At 38.6% G+C, this 18,603-nt stretch overlaps 1 protein-coding gene across 1 annotated transcript in view; it reads left to right on the top strand.

Moving 5' to 3' along the window:
• Positions 1 to 264: 264 nt before the first annotated feature.
• kcnn4 (potassium intermediate/small conductance calcium-activated channel, subfamily N, member 4) overlaps positions 265 to 18,603 on the top strand; it is a 58,469-nt gene continuing 40,130 nt past the window's right edge. Inside the window, exons 1-2 of the mRNA XM_083537836.1 lie at positions 265 to 1,079; positions 11,832 to 11,927. Coding sequence (XP_083393962.1) covers positions 810 to 1,079; positions 11,832 to 11,927 — 366 coding nt within the window. The 5' untranslated portion in view covers positions 265 to 809. The remainder of the gene's footprint in view (positions 1,080 to 11,831; positions 11,928 to 18,603) is intronic.

Genomic DNA, 18,603 nt, shown 5'->3' with positions numbered 1-18,603 from the left:
TTCCCGGTCAGGGAACCATCCCCAGCCACTCTTAGTGCCGGTCCCAAGCCCGGATAAATTGGGGAGGGTTGCGTTAGGAAGGGCATCCAGCGTAAAACATGTGCCAAATCAAACGTGCGGAGGATCCGCTGTGGCGACCCCTAACGGGAGAAGCCGAAAAGAAAGTTATTACTCCTGTACTCAGCTCTCTTTTACACACCGCACTGTGTAATATACAGCAGGTTTACTATATTTACACAATATATTGTTTATGGCTCCTAACTTGGTCCTCACCAAGATAATACACTTAATCCGCGGGCTAATACGCCTTTAAAGGCTTGATGAGCACCCAAGAGTATGTTTTTGTACCTTAAATAGTGTTTCATGTGATAAGATTTGTTAACATCATGTCGATCGACGGCGTTTTCCAGTTTCATCTTGTTTTGATTTCAGAAGCAGACGTACAGCAAATACCAAATGGCATTTAAGGAGCCCTAGATGGGACAAAACACGAACCCTTACGTAGGGCTCCTCTATGTCCAATAGAAAGGTGCTAGAAGTCCAGCCAATAGTAGAGTGGAGTGCGCAAGGGGAACTCAGGTGGGCGCGAGGTTTGCACTAGAGTTGTCGTGCGTCCCGGGGAACGCGGTTGCGTGCCACCCCGCGGTGGAGTCGCGTGCGTCCGATGCATGGCATGACTCCTCGAGTTGGGCACGCGTGTGCGCTCAGATGGGTGAAAGAAGGACGTGTCGGTGGTGACTGAGAAGACTGGAGGGAGTGTGCGTGCGTTATTGCCTTTTGTGTTTGTTAGTTCGTTCGAGCAGCCGGTTATGGAAATGAGCGTGCGCAACTCGCATCTGGACGGCAAAGCGGACAAGCTCGGGGACCGCAACGGCGACACGATGGACATCACGGTGTCGCTCTCGCACCCTGGCAAGCGAATGAGCCCGATCGAGGGCGGCAGTCTGTACCGCCTCAGAGACCGAAAGTTCCTGCTGGAGGACAAGCGGCGGCTTTGCGCGTGCGCCCTCGGTGCCGCTCTCCTGGGCATTCTGCTCATGATACTGCACGCCGAGCTCTGTCCCGCCGTTTACATGCCGGTGAGTGAGCGTGAAGTGGGGGTCCACCATGAGATGCAGGAGTGTGGGGGGGCTCATAGAGGGGTTGGGGTTTTGGGAGTGGGGGGTGTCTTCTCTATTTACAGTCTCAGCATGTCACCAGATATATTTTCTCAGCAATATGGAACTGATTAGGATCAGAGATAACTATAAAAGGATAAATAAAACTTTACAAGTAGGGAAATGATGGTTTGTATAATCTCAAGTGGAAGACCATTGAAGTAGCAGGTTGGCACCAAACTGAGAATGTGCCAATGTAACAGTGCATTGACTTTAAGGGATACCTGCACTGACATATTTAACATTTAACATTTTTAATCATATGTTTAGACATATTTAATCCAGTTCAGGGTTATTTATATAGAGCTTTTAACAATGGATATTGTCCCAAGTTTAGTGTCTTTAAGATGATCAATTATATTATGTATCCCTAATGAGTGAGCCAGTTGCCAAGGGGGGAACCTAAACAGGAACCAGACTAAAAACAGAACCCGTCCTCATTTGGGTGCCACTGAATATCAATTTGTTATACTTCCATCATTGTCGAGGTGTACTGTTCAGTGATGGGCGCATAAATGCAGAACTGCTCATGCGAAATTAACTCCTAAGCCATTGTAGAGACTGTTTAGATTAATTACAGTCCAAATCCATCCTTATCCATCCTTCGGTTGCTCAATAATCGTCACGGATCTGCATGGTTAATTAGCAAAAACACCAAAACCACTTGTGGGGACAGTCTATGAGGACGGACCTGGATTGTGGTATTTAATAGAAAGAGTCTACTACTGCAGGGACAAAAGGCTGTTCAACAAACATTCGTATTTATAAAGTTATCATTTACTATTTCATACTTTTAAATTAATGCTGAAATACCAGCGATTCTTTTAAAGTTTTGTTGTTTGACAGGTGTAAATAGGTCACTGTTCCTTTGATTTATGGCGGTCAAAAAACTGCAACCATGCAGCAACTTGCTCTAGAAAATCATCAATCTACAGCGAAGCGTAAGTGCTGGCACTGTGTTGATGATGTGCCGAACAATTTCTACATTAAGATTACGAGTATAAAGACTGTTACAGTTAAAAGAAGTAAAACTGGGTTAGGGGATTAGAGGTAAAGGGAGGATTATGAAGTGGATTAAATCCATACATTACAAATTACAAGTGAAATACTTTTGCTTTAACGTATGTATGTGTAAAACTGCTGAAAACAAGGTGCATGCTAGATAACTACGTTGTAAATTTTTCAGTTTCAGTTGCTTGGATAATCTTATAATTTACTAGAAAATAGTTTGCTGCAAAATTCATATAATTAAGATTGAAGCTGTCATGATAAATGTAAAAGATTTCCAATAAAATCTAAAGCCATGGATTTTCTTTGCATCTGATTCAGGATGGGGATGAAAATATTCAGTCCTACCTACAGTATACAGAATTTCCTAGAAACCACAAAGATGACCAATGCCAGTGTAAGGATTGCATATAAGAGTTCAGGATTCAAATGTAAAAAAAAATGAAATCAAAAGTAAGGCAAAACCCTACTTTGCTATGATGAGCAATTACTTTCTCAGACAGGCTTAGGTCCCATAAGACGATAGCAGAATCCAAAGCGATTCGACAGTCTTGAACACGTAAAGTACTCTGCTGTCTATAGTGGCAAACAACGAGCAGGGACTGACTCAGGAAACCAGATATCTGTGTGCTACCGAATGTGTGTAAACTTCATCATTGAGTTCACCTGATGAGGAATCAATAAAGAGTTACACATTAATAATTGCAATACATTACAAATTGTAAATATGAATGAAAAATGAATGTAATAGCAATAATGACTATTTTTTTAAATGATTCTATCGTGTACATGAGGTCTGATATATCATTCTGCATTTTTAGTATAAACTGGTATTAACTGGGACAACAAAATAAAAAACAGACAAACAACTAGAAAATTGTGTAAAAAATAGTTAGATGTTATGATTACAAAACCAAAAAAAAAATCATTGCAAAAATCCTATATTGCAAGTCCTTGCACTAAATTGTTTATCTCCAGCAAGAGGGTTTTTTGCAAAGTATTAGGGGAAATGGCATGCAAAGAAGTCACTGTTGCATATGTGTATTTCGAAATAAACAGCGTGTTCAATTATGCTGTCTTAGCCTTTTTTGCATATATAATGTATTATGTATACTCTTATGTATGTGTAGATCAAATATACAATATGCATATATATATAATTATATATACCTATATATATGCATGATATAATTTATCTACACTTATGCATGTGTCCTTAATTTATTAAATCGATTGAACCTGAAGATACACCGAACAAAACTCAGGCTCAGAGGTGCAAACAGAATGTTGCAAGCTTTCCCCATGCAATTATAAGAACTACACTTATGTGTTTGCACATCTTTTAGACAGCAACTATTGCTTTTTTGTACAAAACATTTTGTTCAATTACAAGGTTTACTCCTGTACTCAGCTCTCTTTTACACACCGCACTGTGTAATATACAGCAGGTTTACTGGTGGGGCTATTTTGTGTTTTGTGTATTTGTTCTACACTGTCTTGTGTTGTCTTTGCACTGTCATGTCTTGCACTGTTTGCACCAGGTTGCACATGATGCACTTTATGTGGCGAGGACACTTACTAGTCCTGAGCTCAGTGTTTTTTGTTATGTAGCTTTATGTTGTTTAATGTAGCACCAGGGTTCTGGAGGAACTTTGTCTCATTTCACTGTGTACTGCGTCAGCTATATATGGTTACAATGACAATAAAAGCTTCTTGACTTCTTGACTGACTGAATTTACATTTCCACACACTTTTAAAGGACACTGGGCTTCCATATAGGCATGTATGTCCTTTTAGAAAAACTGTTCTTGAAGAGCGTGAGATAATCTGCAAGCCTGTGATTATTTCTCAATTGCTGCTGCTTTCTAGGCTTTAAAACTGGATCTTAGCGTTTATTTCGGTCCATGCAAGCTTGATGAGCGGCTTTTAATTGTGCTCTCGCGTTTCAAATTCTTCAGCATTCTCATACGCCGAACAGACATATTTCTCCTAAGATCAACAGCTAATCAGGGTTTGCATGAGATTGCCTATATTTTCCAGTAATTATATTTTTGTGGAAGAATGACCAAATGATTTCAAAACATCTTAGGCGGCATAGATCAAGTACACCCCCCAGATTCTAAACTCATCCTTGGGCTGCGACCAAGTTGAACTTTCTCCTGGAAAATGATTTATGCAGGAAGCATACACAGAGTTATCAAAGTTCACATAGTCTACATTAAGCCTCTGTCTTTATGACGGACGATCATATCACGTCTTTTCCGCATCATTTAATGCAGAATTAGGGCTTGTTTGAATAATGAATTCAAGGGTTGACCTTCAGATGATGATTTTCAGGTGTTGTCCTCTCCACCACATACCATGCTAATTGGAGCGGCTGAAGCGGCGCTTGTTCTCCTGGAAACCCATTTATGCAGGAAAACTGACTATTTATGGTTGTTTTTCCACATTTCGCCTTCCCCTTTTGCACTCCTTCAACCGCCTGTGGTCATATTGCATCTTTCCACATCACTTACTGTATAATTGGCACCTGGTTGAATAATGAGAATTTGTGGAAAGACCTTCAGTGAGTCAGCAGGTACAGCACAAAACTTCAGGTCTGAGTTTTCACTGTGACGATCAAAGTGGCAGCAAAACATCTTAATCTTCGAGCCTGTATGGCGTAAAATTCATGTATGTTTACTATTCTAACTAGGACATCAGCTTTGAAAACAGAGTGGTTAGGATCTGTTCTACATTTACATCTTTGGCATTTTGGGAGACACGTCTTTTTCTATTTATACAACTGAGCAGTTGAGGGGTAAGGGGCGTGCTCAGGAGTCTAGCAGTGACAGGCCGGTGGTGCCAGTAGTCCAATGTCTTAAATCCTGAACCACCACTGTCCCCACCAAGACTTTCATGGTGAACGCCTTAAACAATGTGTGTAATTGTGGATGTGATGAAATTCTGTAAGCAGATGTTTACTTAGCATGTTTAAAGGGACTCCTCAATGTCAACACTGTTCTTTTAGGTTTTTATAGGAGGAAAAAGAGAGTAAACAGTGAATGACTTCTGAGCTGGTTCGATATAAGTTGTTGGATCAGTAAGTATGCTCTTTAATAAACAAAAATAGGTGGCAAGATGCTGTTAAATATAAGAAAAACAAAACCCTGTTATAGAAGCATAAGCACTGTGCCCCATAATGTGTTTCTCTTTGCTTATCAGGTGCCTTTACAGTGCAGTGTATTTTGATGCAGTGCACCACTGGCGTTATTATAAACAATGTAACACAGAATATGTGTGTAAAATGTAATAAAATAAAGCGAATGGTTATAGAGTTAGAAATGTCATGTTTAGCATCTACTAGCTGTTTTATTTGAATGTCTTTGTCTATGAAACACCAGCATTTGGAGCACACCGAGTGTGCTTATAGCAAGCTGAAAAGTTATCTGTGTCTGTCTGCTGTAAAAAAAAATTTTTATATATATATATATATATATATATATATATATATATATATATATATATATATATATATATATATATATATATACAGTGCAACCTCAATACTTGTTGGGGTTACGTTCTATGACCCCTCCCAATCGCTTTTTACTCTACTTTTGATGGGTACTTTTTCAAATTTTACTGTACAGTAAACTTAACAGAAATTGTGAATTACTTGTCATATTTGTTTTATTTACTACTTTAAATGAATAATACAAAAATAAAATAGTTTTTCAAAATTGTATTAGTACAAACTCTGTTTTGAAATGTTTCTTGCATACTAACAGATTTTTTCGAGAGTTTTTTTATTCCGGTTCCAAATGAAAAGTCACAAACTATCGAGGTCGTGAGTGTTGCGGTTCCACTGTGTAATATACTGTATATATATATATATATATATATATATATATATATATATATATATATATATATATATATATATATATATATATATATATATATCAGTATTTATATCTCACAATACCTGCTCATGCCCAAGGCCTACAACACAGTCTTTAAGACCTGTCCAAAGGCCAAAGAAGTGGCCATGGAAATTTTTAAGCAGCCTTCCAAGACTTGTACCTGCATGCAGATGAGGCGGCCTCCTGGAAACTGCTCATTGCTGGAGATGATGGTGTCACCTCTTTCCTTGACCTGGTCATTTCTGTGCTGTGTATATACCCCTGTGTTTGCATTTAGTGTCCACAAATTATTGCATTCAGTTATCAGCCATACTCAGCTGTTTTTTATTGTTTCGATTCCCTAGTTTTCATGTCTCATTTGGTTTTTGTCTTTCTTACAGTCAAGTTCAAGAGTATGCTAATCGCCTGACTTAGGCCAGTTTCTCGTTTTTCAGTCTGTGTTCTGCTTTTGATTGCTTGCCTCGGTGTTTCATATGAATAAACTGTTTTTTTTATAAGCACTTGCAGCCATCTAGACTCTCATAACAAACTTTCATTTGCAGATACAATTTTAGCTTTATAGTCGATAAGCTGAAAATGACTAATGCCTAAATCCAAGATGTGCCATGCCGGAGTAAAGAAAACTCCACTAACTCATCATCATCTCCTCACTCATTTTCCATTCATTTACAATTACTGTGTGTTTGTTTACTACTGATATCACTGTGCACCCAACTTTATATACACACGTATGTTTTATGTATGCATATATATATATATATATATATATATATATATATATATATATATATATATATATATATATATATATATATATAAAATGGTCATCTGATCATGAGATTCGTGTGTGTTTTTTTTAACATCCAATTTCACATTCGGTTGCCGTTTGTTATATAATTCTCCACATTCCACATCTTCACAATAACTTGGAGTGTGCATGTAGAGAATTTAGCTTGTTTACCCACATGGGTGTTAGTTAAGTCAGGTACTGATGTAAAGTGAGGAAGTGTTCTGTACTCTCTCTGAGATTTGTTGTCCAGGTTCTTAAATTGTTAAATGAATCCATTAAAACTTCCATTTACATCTCCACTAGTTACTCATAATTGATGATTACATAGTTGCACATTATCTCACAGTAACATACACACAAACAAACACACAGTAATTGTAAAAGAATGGAAAACTGTTTAGCTGATAATGAGTTAGTGGAGTTTTCTTTACTCCAGCATGGCACATCTTGGATTTAGGCATTAGTCATTTTCAACTCATTGACTATAAAGCTAAAATTGTATCTGCTAATGAAAATTTATGTCATGCAAAGATTGTCATGCAAGGTTAGATGGTTGCAAGTGCAAATAAAGAAAGTTTATTCATATAAACACCAAGGCAAGCAATCAAAAACGAAACAAACTGAAAAATGGGAAACCCGCCTAGGTCAGGCGATTACTTGAACTAGACTGTAAGAAAGACAAAAAAAGGACAAGTCTTGGAAGGGTGCTTCGGCATTGACAAAACTTTTGTGGCCACTTCTTTGGCCTCGGGCATGGACAGGTCTTAAAGACTGCGTTGTAGGTCTTCAGGCATGAGCAGGTCTTGGGAGGTCACCTTGTAGGCCGCATGGGTGAGCTCAGCAGCAGAGGTCTACATGTTGACAAGTTGAAACTTCTTGTTGAAACAAAAGGGAGCTAAGGTTGCCAGGTTAACCTCAGGGTAGAGCTCTACGTGAAAGACTGGGTTGAGCATGGTGGCTGAGATCATTAGGTTGACCTCAGTCCAGTGCTTGTCATTGGTGGCTGTATGTCAAGCTCAGGGGTGAGTTCTACAGAATTTTTTTCTACGTAAATGTTATATTACACTTTTCTATAATGAATATTTTTACATTATAATGTGATTTTGATGATTTTAATACAAATACAAACAAATCTATAAATGTACAGATGTTGAACCTTATTTTCATTGAAAAATCCCCCCTTAGCATCCATAACAGCCTTACATACTCCCAGCATCTGGACAGTTGATTTCTCCAAACATTCAGGTGAAATACTTTGCCAATCTTCTTGTCAAACTTGCCAAAGTTGTGAACTCGACCTTGTGATTCAGTTAATCCCAGAGCAGTTTGAAGGATTTAGGTGTGGTGACTGGGCAGGTAATTTCTTAATAGATAAGACTCCAGGCGACTGCTTGCTCTCTAAATACGTTTACAGAGCTTAGACATATGCTTCAGGTCATTGTCTTGCTGTATAGTGAAGTTGGTGCTAATTAGCTGCCGTCCAGCAGAACTGCATGGTGTTAAAGAATGAGCCATGTTGGTTCACTATTTAACCCACATGTATATAATGAATTATCATGTTCTCCAAATATAAACAGAAATTTGTCATGTGGAACAACAAATAGCTTTATGCATTTCTACTGTTCTACAAAATCTACTGTTCTTGCCTAAGGTGACCCTTGACTGTTAAATTACCTAGTTTGTTGCACATAAACAAAAAGAACATGGATGTATCTCTCAACAATGATAAAAGATTAAAGTTTTTCCAAACTTTTGACAGGTAAAACTCTGTTTCACTTTGTGTGTTATAAATATGGCAACTCATAAGGTCTTTGCTTTGCAGAAAATAAACAGCATATTGGAAGTTAAAGCTGCTTATTCGGCAGCACTCACATATACATGATAGCATGATCTCGTCTTGCACTATCTTGAACCCTAAATTCCAAACATGCACTTGAAGTGTGATGAATAACATGCCACTAGGATCATTCTATAAATACAGGGGCTAAAAATCATATGAATGTATCAGATGAATATTGACATATTGACAGTATTGGTACTGACTGCAAATCTATGCATGTACACAATATATAGCTAAAAGTTTGTGGACACCTTCTCATCAAAGTATTATGTGTTTTTTGATCATCTGATTTCAGATTCCATTTTGCTGTTATAATCACCTTTCTGGGAAATCTTTCCATTAGGTTTGACTTATTCAGCTATAAGAATGTTAGTGAGATCAGGTACTGCTGGTGATCAGGGTCAGTGTTCCATTCCAATGGTGTTTAGGTGTTTAGTTTGGGTCAGGGGTGTGATGGTCAAGTGTCCACAAACCATATTGTGTATAATTATAGTAATATTTTTGGATACATTCAGAATGAGGAACTAAACTCTTAATACATTTGGCTAGCATCTCAATAAATTAATATATCATTAAAAAGGTGATTTATTTTAATAATTCAATACAAAAAATGAAACTCGTATTAAATTTTTTTTATTTTTTATTATTGGTTTTAAATAATATGCAAATTTTCTGAGATACTGAATTTTGGGGTTTTATTAGCTGTAAGTCATAATCATCAAAATTAAAAGAAATAAACGCTTGAAATAATTTAATTTCTGTGTGAGGCATCTATATAATGAGTTTCACTTTTTTTCTATTGAATTACTAAAATAAATCAACTTTTTAATAATATTCTAATTTATTGAGATGCAACCGTATATGATGCTGTTATAACCATTACATAATTTTTGATAATAAGGCTGATGCGATTCATCTGAGGCCAATGCATAGCCAACAATACAATACAGTAAAAATACATATGATACAATTCACCCCTATTACGATGCAGTGCGATCCGATTTCCATTTGATTCAATACAATTCGATTCAATGCATTACGATGCAATGGACAAAATATGGTGCTATGCAATTAAATATGGTACAGATTTCTAAGACATGGCCCCTTCCACAAACAGGCCTTTGCAGCGCAAGGAAGATGCAGCTCTACCTCTGCCATGTTAATCTGTATTTTATGTGACTTTCAGAACAAGCCTCGGTCTCTGTAGTGTTGTGATACGTCATATTTACGTTGCAGCAGTGGTGCTGAGAGAACACGTTTGAGAATCAGTTTAGCGGAGAGAAAAAAAAGAGACAGAATCTACATATAAAATATTGGTCACAAATGGTAAAAACAATGCATCGCCATCCAAATGCCAACTTGTATCCGATGCACACTTTTTTGAATCAATGCATTAGATGCGAATCGGTGAATCTTAAAATCTTATATAACTTAAGTTGTAAAATCCTCTGCTTTTACAACTTTGCTTCTAAACCTATCCCTTTAAGATTTTTTTTAATCTTTTTTTAATGTACAATTGAAAATTCTTACTCTTTCATGAGCATTAAACTTTTAGGTACAATTCTATTCTTCACATAAAAAAAAAAAACAATATTTGGGTGGTTTTATTATTTCCTCATCTTTTAAGTTTGAGTGATACTGATAAGGAACAACATTATAAAGCAGAATTATCAAAGCGTTTAAAACGTACAGCACGATCGTAAAAAGAGAACAATCGCGATCTGAAAATTGAATGGAGACGGATTTTGCCAGCTGATGAATAACATCTTCGGTTTGTTCTTTTCGTAATATATTGGCAAAGCTTTAAAGGGTAAATGAAGTCCAGTACCATGGATTTAGCTCATTATAACAATGTACAGTGTGTCACTCACTCATTAAGTTCTTCCATTTCATGAGAGTTAATGATGCTATTTTTGAATGTACAACCCAGGCAACTTTTCCAGGAATGTTCCTTCCACTGGTCAGCTTATGGCTGCAGTAATGGTTGCAAATGTGTTCGAAACTAATCATCCAACATATAAGTTAATGACAAGCCAACCAAGGAAAGAACATGCAAAAAAGTCACCTGGGTGATACCATGACAGCATGACATCAATAAACGTAGTTGTTCGAGCAGACAAGTACTGCATAATAAAAAAAACATAAAACCTTTTTTATCAGTCCAATTCCAATTTTAGAATTTCAGGTAAATTTGGCTTCAGCATTACTTTTACTAGGTCTAACAAATGTTATCTTCACAATTCAACAAATACGCCAGTTTCCTTCACAATTTCTTACCGTCCTACAAGTTTTATTTCAAATGTAATTTCCAAAACCTGTAGTAGTTCATAACGATGGTCTTAATAACAAACCTATGCTTTTATGGACTGTGCTGTCTGGCATTTTTAGTGCTAGGACTGGTGCATTGTACCTGTACATACATGTCATTATTAACAACCTCACCATAAAAAAAATCCTCCAGACATTTTTAAATTAACTTTAATTTATCGCATTCTTCATTCTGATACTTTAGGCTGTAGATGATGGTAAATGTAGTTTGGATTTCCAGTAAATGTGTTTGAATTAGGCCTACATGTATGTTCTGAAAATCTGTACCACTGTAGTAGGAATATAAGTGAGATATAATAGTTGTAGCTGTCCCTTTTGAAAGATTGAGGTGATCTGGGAAGGGCTTAGGCAAGTCTGTTGGGTTGCGGTGGTGTTTGGAGGAAGTATTAGCGTGTTTTACTTTGTTGACAGTGGTGGCTTTTATTAACGCAGAGCGGGCATTGTCTAGCAGTGGCTTTAGCCACACAGTCCACAGTCCACATATGTGGTCATGTCCCACATATGTGTACATTAGGACAATATACTGTTGAAATATCATCTTATGGTAAGAAAATATATTAAATAGAATGTATTCTATTAATTAAAGTCTAGATAATTATGCTTCTATTAAATAAATCATTGTTTTAAATCTGTTTTAAGGACATATGATTTGAGTATTGAAAAATAGATGCAAACACCTTACCATATTATAAATATATATAAACAAATTTAAATAATACAGGGCTAATGCCTCAACCATGCTCATTATGTGTTTGTTCTAATTATATGTTTTTATCTTTCTCTTGTGTGCTTTTTTCCCCCAGGGCTCCATCTATGCCCTCTGCATAAACTGCCTCATCAGTTTCTCAACTGGCTGTCTGCTAATCCTAATCATTGCCTTCCATTATAAAGACATTCGGGTGAGTTCTTCCATGTCTCTTAACTCTTTTGTGAGAAACATGCAGTGAATCCTTGAAAAAAATCTTTATTGTGACACTAAGATACTTCTTTTTTGCTATAGTACTTTTAGCCTAATGTACTCCAAGCCTGCAAAAGAGAAATAATGCTGTGAAGATTTTCATTAGGATTTTCACAGTAGGATTTCCATTCATTTGAAAACGAAAATCAAATGTACCTTTCTACCAACACAAAAGTTCATGTGGCATTTCCTGTTGAAAGAAGAATCTTGTTGGGTGACAGCATCAAGAATTTTTAAAGGGCTTGTATATTGCATTTTTATATCTGTGCAGGCATTCAAAGGTTGTTGCTTATGAATATCAGTGTAGAGATATTAATGCAAGTCACTGAGGCACATGGGTGCCTTGATGAGCTGGTGTTTTATTTTTGTCAGTGGTGAAATCATAGTCAGTGGACACAGCAGTTAAGAGGTAAATGATATTATAACATAATACTTCAGACCGTCTCACAAAGTCTGTTATTGACTCACACTTCTATTACTATTTGAGGCACAGGGGTTACTGGAAGAAACCTTCACTTTGTTGCATAGTATTTTTTTTCACTAAGAGTTTTAACAAGAGTCCAATAAATTGTATGTTTTTTTTAAGTTGAAATATAAAATATAAAATGTTTTTTACTTATGTTAATAGAAGCAGAAAAAACTAATATTGCATTGGAATTTGCACAAATACCTGTTACAAATTTAAAAAAATAATTATGGTGATTGCGCTCAGCATCAATGATGCATGTACATGTACGTTATGTATGTGCATAAGACTTTCCTGGCAGTTTTTATTACATTCAAATGCTTTCGTGGTTTCGAAGTTCATTAATTTTACGTAAAAAAGCAGCCAGCTTTTGTTAATGAATATGGACTGATTGCTATATTTCAATGCATTAACCAAAACAATACAAATTTGTATTCATTCAAGTACAAAAAAAATTCATCAGTTAAAAAAAAAAACTGAGTACTAGAGAAAGGGGTCAATGGTTAAGGCCTTAAGCCTTTAACTTGAAAGCATTCTTGTCAATGTATGATCAAAAAGTATAGGAAATGGCACTAATGAGTCCCAATCCATGATGTAATTCAGGTGCTATGGCCTTCAGATGCATGAAGGTAAATCACATTAGACCTTCTGTAGTTAAATTAAAAATAACAAAGCAGTCACTTAGGGGTTAAATCTTTTACCATGACTGTGTAATTTAGAATGTCATTATCATGAGAAAGTGATCTGTGTGTGCAGCCCCGAGATAAGCAAGTAAGTAGTGTTTCTCTTTATCTGGTATATTGTTACTGTGCATACGTGTAAGCGACAGAACAACCAACTGCTGTACAGAATTAACATTTGTATTATCTTCTCTATATTTATTAAGCATTGTCCAGTAGAGATGTTATTGTTGATATACAAGAGGCCACATTGTAAAAGAAAGAAAGAAATAATAATAAAAACATAAAAATGTATAATAATAATAATAATAATAATAATAATATTCATAAATTTCTGCTTCATTTTAAATATTTAATTACATGTTGTGTCTGATGAAGCAGACCAAGACATAAGCTTTTTCCAGATGACATTTACTCCCCACCTGATATTTGGTTCCCACAGTACTCATTTAATATTTGAAGAAAGTCCAAGATTTCAGGAATGAGTTCTATAAATTTTGGCTTGGCTAGATGAATCCTTATGCAGTACAGACAGTGCACTGGTGTTACTGCTTGAAAACTGTGTAAAAAATAATATATATATATATATATATATATATATATATATATATATATATATATATATATATATATATATATATATATATATATATATATATATATATATATTTTCCAACTTAGAAATTGAGCCACATTTAACACACGCAACGGTACTTTGGAGCATTTCTCGAATCATCCTTAATATTTGCAAACCGTTAAGTGCATTCTTAAAACAATTTATACAAACAGCACAAAACATTAGATTTCTTGCAAAAGCATTAAATTTTCTCAAAAAGGTTCCCTTTCAGGAATTCGAGCTGCGTCGAAACGCTTCGGGGACCCTAGTGTTCACGCTCTGAAGTAACTTGTGTAATCAGTCAAAAATTGGACGCTGGCCATCACCGGCGGGGTGACGTCACGACCAGAAAGTATGAAACACACATTAAGTGAAGCAGCGCCAGCTTCGGTTTGTTCATGAAGCACTCTGTGTGTTGTGTTGTCTGTCAATCGTTTGTCTCAAAAAAATTTTAAAGAAAAAAGAAAGTAAACAAAAAAATTCAAGCACACTTGTGTGTGGCTTGATTGGGAGCGGAGCACACTAAGTCGGTTCTCGAGGGAGCCGACTGCGCTCATTGTGCTCGCATGTATTTGCGCTCCTGCTGGGCAATCTTTGAGGAGGGTGCCCTAACTCTTTGCAGCTCTGGCCCTGCTTTTGCCGAGGCAGATTGTCGTGCCAGCTCTTGGGGTTCGCAAATGGACCTTGGAGAGGGTTTTGAGATGGGCTTGGCCCTATTTCCAACCTCACCTGCTCGGTCCAGCGCTCGCTGACAGGCTTCGAAAGCACACCTTTCGGTAGATTCTTCCTCCTACAATGAGCGCATGCAGCTCCGCCTCTCTTCCTCCGAGGAGGGTTTCACTCTCTGCAAAACCAATGTTGAGCTTATGGAGGTTGTGACACGTGTCTTTACCAAGCTCGATATAACTTGGCCGGCTCATGAGCAGAAATAACCTGGATGAGCGCTTTCTGACACCCGTGTCGCAACCTCCGCATCGGGGTCTTCCGTTCTTTCTTGATTTGCACACCTAGATGTCCAGGTCATGGGGTAAGCCTTTTTTAGCCCGCCCCTTTTTCCCCAGCTCGACGTTGTATTCTCCCTTAAAACCCCGACACTACCCACGAAGCCCCTACATAATACGTCGCTGCGTGTGGGTAAAGCTTATGTACCTCAGGTATGACCTAGCACTGTCCCCTTTGGTTTTCACCTACTCCTCCAACCCTGCTGGGGCTGGACACCATGGCTTAGGCGTGGCCGAGACTAGATCTATTTGCCTTTCTCCCATCACGCAGCTTCCGGGAGTTCTGGAGAGAGTTCACCAAGACAGAGTCCACCTCCTACTGGTAGCTCCAAGGTGGCCGTGCAAACCATGGTTTGCAGACCTGTTAGCTCTCCTCAAGCACCCTCCATTGGAGATTTCTCTAAGGAGGGATCTCCTTTCCCAGGTCGGGAGCGCCATATTTCACCCCCGCCCGGAGTTGTGGAGGCTGTGGCTGTGGCCTCTGAGAGGGCACAGCTCAGAGGTTCTGGTCTTTTCACCAAGGTGGTAGAGACCATTCTCCACTCTAGAGTTCCCTCTACAAGGAGGTCGTATGCCACTAGGTGGTGACCACCACCAGCTTGATCCAGTCCACTGCTTGATTGGCTCAGTGCTGGATTTCCTTTTAGGGGCAGTTCACCAAGGGGTTGGCTCCATCCAGCCTGAAAGTCTACGCGTCCAGCATTTTGTCTTATCAGACTCCCTTAGCAGGGCAATCTCTGGGCAGAGACCCTCTGGTAGCGCGTTTTCTTCGCAGCACCAGCCTCTGGTACAACCTAGAGTGCCTAGGTGGGACCTGGCTGTCGTTTTGGCCACTCTGTTTGAGCCCCCCTTCGAGCCTCTAGCCAAGGCATCTTGGAGGCACCTTTCCATCAAGACCTCGTTCTTTTTGGCCATCTGCTCTATCAAAAGAGTAGGGGACTTGCAGGCCCTTTCGGTGGCCCCCTCTTTCCTGATGTTTACCTCAGGTATGGCCAGTGCCTTTCTGTACCCCCGAACAGGTTACATCACCAAGGTGCCAAGGTAAGGTTACAGGCATTCTATTCTCCTCCATTCCAGGCCCTAGACCTCAAAAAAATGTACCCGTACGCTCACTGGACACTTACGTCCACAGGACAGGTCCTTGGAGGAAGACTGATCAGCTGCTTGTCTGCTACGGCCCTCCCAGGAGAGGCCTTCCTGCTCATAAGCAGACTCTAAGCAGGTGGATTATTGATGCCATCACACCATCCTACGAGTCCTCTGGTTTCACTGTTCTTTTCGGGGTCAGAGCTCACTCCACCCGGAGTGTGGCTGCCTCAAACGCTTGGTCCTCTGGAGTATCCCTACAAGACATTTGTAACGCTGCGGGTTGGTCCACCCCGCTGACCTTTGTATGGTTCTATAACCTGGACCGCAGTGCCACTCCTGTCCTCCTCTAGTTGTGGTTGAACATACACACTATGCAGGGACTGGTTTCGTTTTCGACGCAGCTCGAGTTCCTGAACAGGAACACTTCATGTGCGTTTTATACTTCCTGGTCGTGACGTCAACCCACCAGTGATGGCCAACGTCCAATTTTTGACTGATTACACACATTATTTCAGAGCGTGAACACTCGGGCGTGTTCCCGAAACGTTTCGACACAGCGTCTCGTTCCCTCAGGGAACTAGGGTTACATACCTAACCTAGAGACGTTCATCTCTTAAATGTTCATTGACACAATTACTGTTGTCACTTCAATTCCTATGTCATTGTTCACAAACAAGATCGTCACGTTAAGTAATGTTGTCAGTATGACAGCGCACAAGTATTTCTTGATATAAACTATGGTTTGGGTTACGGTGACTGAAAATGCTCAAAATTTGACTTTCTTCTGTATAGCATCTATGAATATCAGCAGCACAAATTCATTTATTTGATTGCTTATTTGATTTCTATAGATTGCAAGAGACCGAACAGGATTCACACTTTACTTTACTGTACTAGTGTTGGTTCATTTGGTTGATTGTAATTCTTTGTTTTGCTCTGTCTGTATTCGCTTGCAAATTTAAGGTTCACAAGATTCACCTTTGACCTGTTTTATAGAACTAGTTGATTATTGGTTGATCTGATGCCATACACTATCATTCATTAGTGACATTCAAGATTCATCTGCACAAATTGTTTCCTGCACAAAACTAATTGGCACAGTGCAGAGCCGACCACCACAAAGATTTTAACTCTCACAATTTTAACTTAAATTCTGTAAAGCTGGTTATATGGTTATAATGTGTAGTAGTTGTTGTAAAGTCAGACTTTACAAATATTTAAAAGGCAAATTATCATAACGTGTTCACTAACTGTATCCCCAGGTTACATCTTTGGCCTGTAAAAAAAAAATCCAATCAGTAAGCAAACCACTTAAAAATCTGTAATAAATGGACTTTTGGTGTCACCCAGTTGAGAATGGGTTATCTTTTGGTTCCACTCACGGGTTTATTCCTTATATCATCTAATGGAGTGTTTCCTTGCCACTTTTGGCATTAAGGATAAACTTATAGAGACCCATTTATGAATTAAAAATTTTGATTTACCTTTTTTTTTTTGCTGGAAAGCTGCTTTAGGAAAATGATAATTGGAAAAAGGCAGAAATTTTATTGAATAGTGAAAAAATAACACCTTTTCATAAAGGAGAGTCAGGTTCCAAGCCTGCAATGCGATATTAAAAATGTTACTTGTGTCCCATTCCATCAATTTAAAGCAGTCTGCTGGCATACCCAGCCTTAATGCGCAAGCTCAGGAGATCAGGAAAGCCAGACTGTCAAGACAGTCAAGACTGACTTAGACTTCTTAAAACTGATTCATCATTAGAATTATTTAAGGTAAGCTGCTAACAATGCTTTCATTTTGTCTGTGGTTGTAATCGCACAGACACGCCTCCAGACAAGCTCAATTATGTCAACACACCTTTATAATGATTCAACATAGCAGGTCTCACCACAGTCCTATAAACTTTCTCTTTTACTCTTGCAGATATCCTTCTATCACAAATTGCTTCTGCCACTCTTCTTCACCCACTTCACTCTGCCTCCACTCTGCAAATCACAATATCATCCACAAACATCATAGTCCATGGAGCTGACCTCGTCCGTCAACTTGCCCATCACCACTGCAAACAGGAAAGGGCTCAGAGCCGATCCTTTATGCAATCCAACCTCCACCTTAAACCAGTCTGTCGTTCCTACTGCACACTTTACTGCTGTCACACTGTCCTCATACATGTCCTGCCCCACCCTCACATACTTCTCTGCCACACCTGACGCATACAATACCACAACTCCTCTCTCTCCACCCTGTCCTACACTTTCTCTAGTTCCACTAACCCACAATGCAACTCCTTCTGACCTTCTCTATACTTCTCCATCAACATTTGCAAAGCAAACAATGCATCTGTTGTGCTCTTCCTCGGCATGAAACCATACTGTTACTCACAGATGGTCACCTCTTCCCTCAGCCTGGCTTCCACTACTCTTTCCCATAACTTCATTATGTGACTGATCATCTTTATTCCCCTGTAGTTACTGCTGGTCTGCACATTTCCCTTATTCCTTAAAAACCGGTACCAGCACACTCCTTCTCCATTCCTCAGGCATCCTCTCACCTTCCAAAATCCTGTTAAACAATCTGGTTAAAAACTCCACTGCCATCTCTCCTAAACATCTCCATGTTTCTACTGGTATGTCATCTGGTCCAATCGACTTTCCACTCTTTATCCTCTTAATCGCTGCTCTCACTTCCTCCTTACTAATCATTTCCACTTCCTGCATCACCAACTCCACACCACCAAACCCTCTGATCACTTTTGCAGTAGTTGC

The sequence above is a fragment of the Silurus aristotelis genome (assembly GCF_946808225.1).
Source record: "Silurus aristotelis genome assembly, chromosome: 1".
Lineage (NCBI taxonomy): Eukaryota > Metazoa > Chordata > Actinopteri > Siluriformes > Siluridae > Silurus > Silurus aristotelis.
The sequence above is the reverse complement of the archived record's forward strand: the minus strand, read 5'-3'. Positions and strand labels throughout refer to the sequence as shown.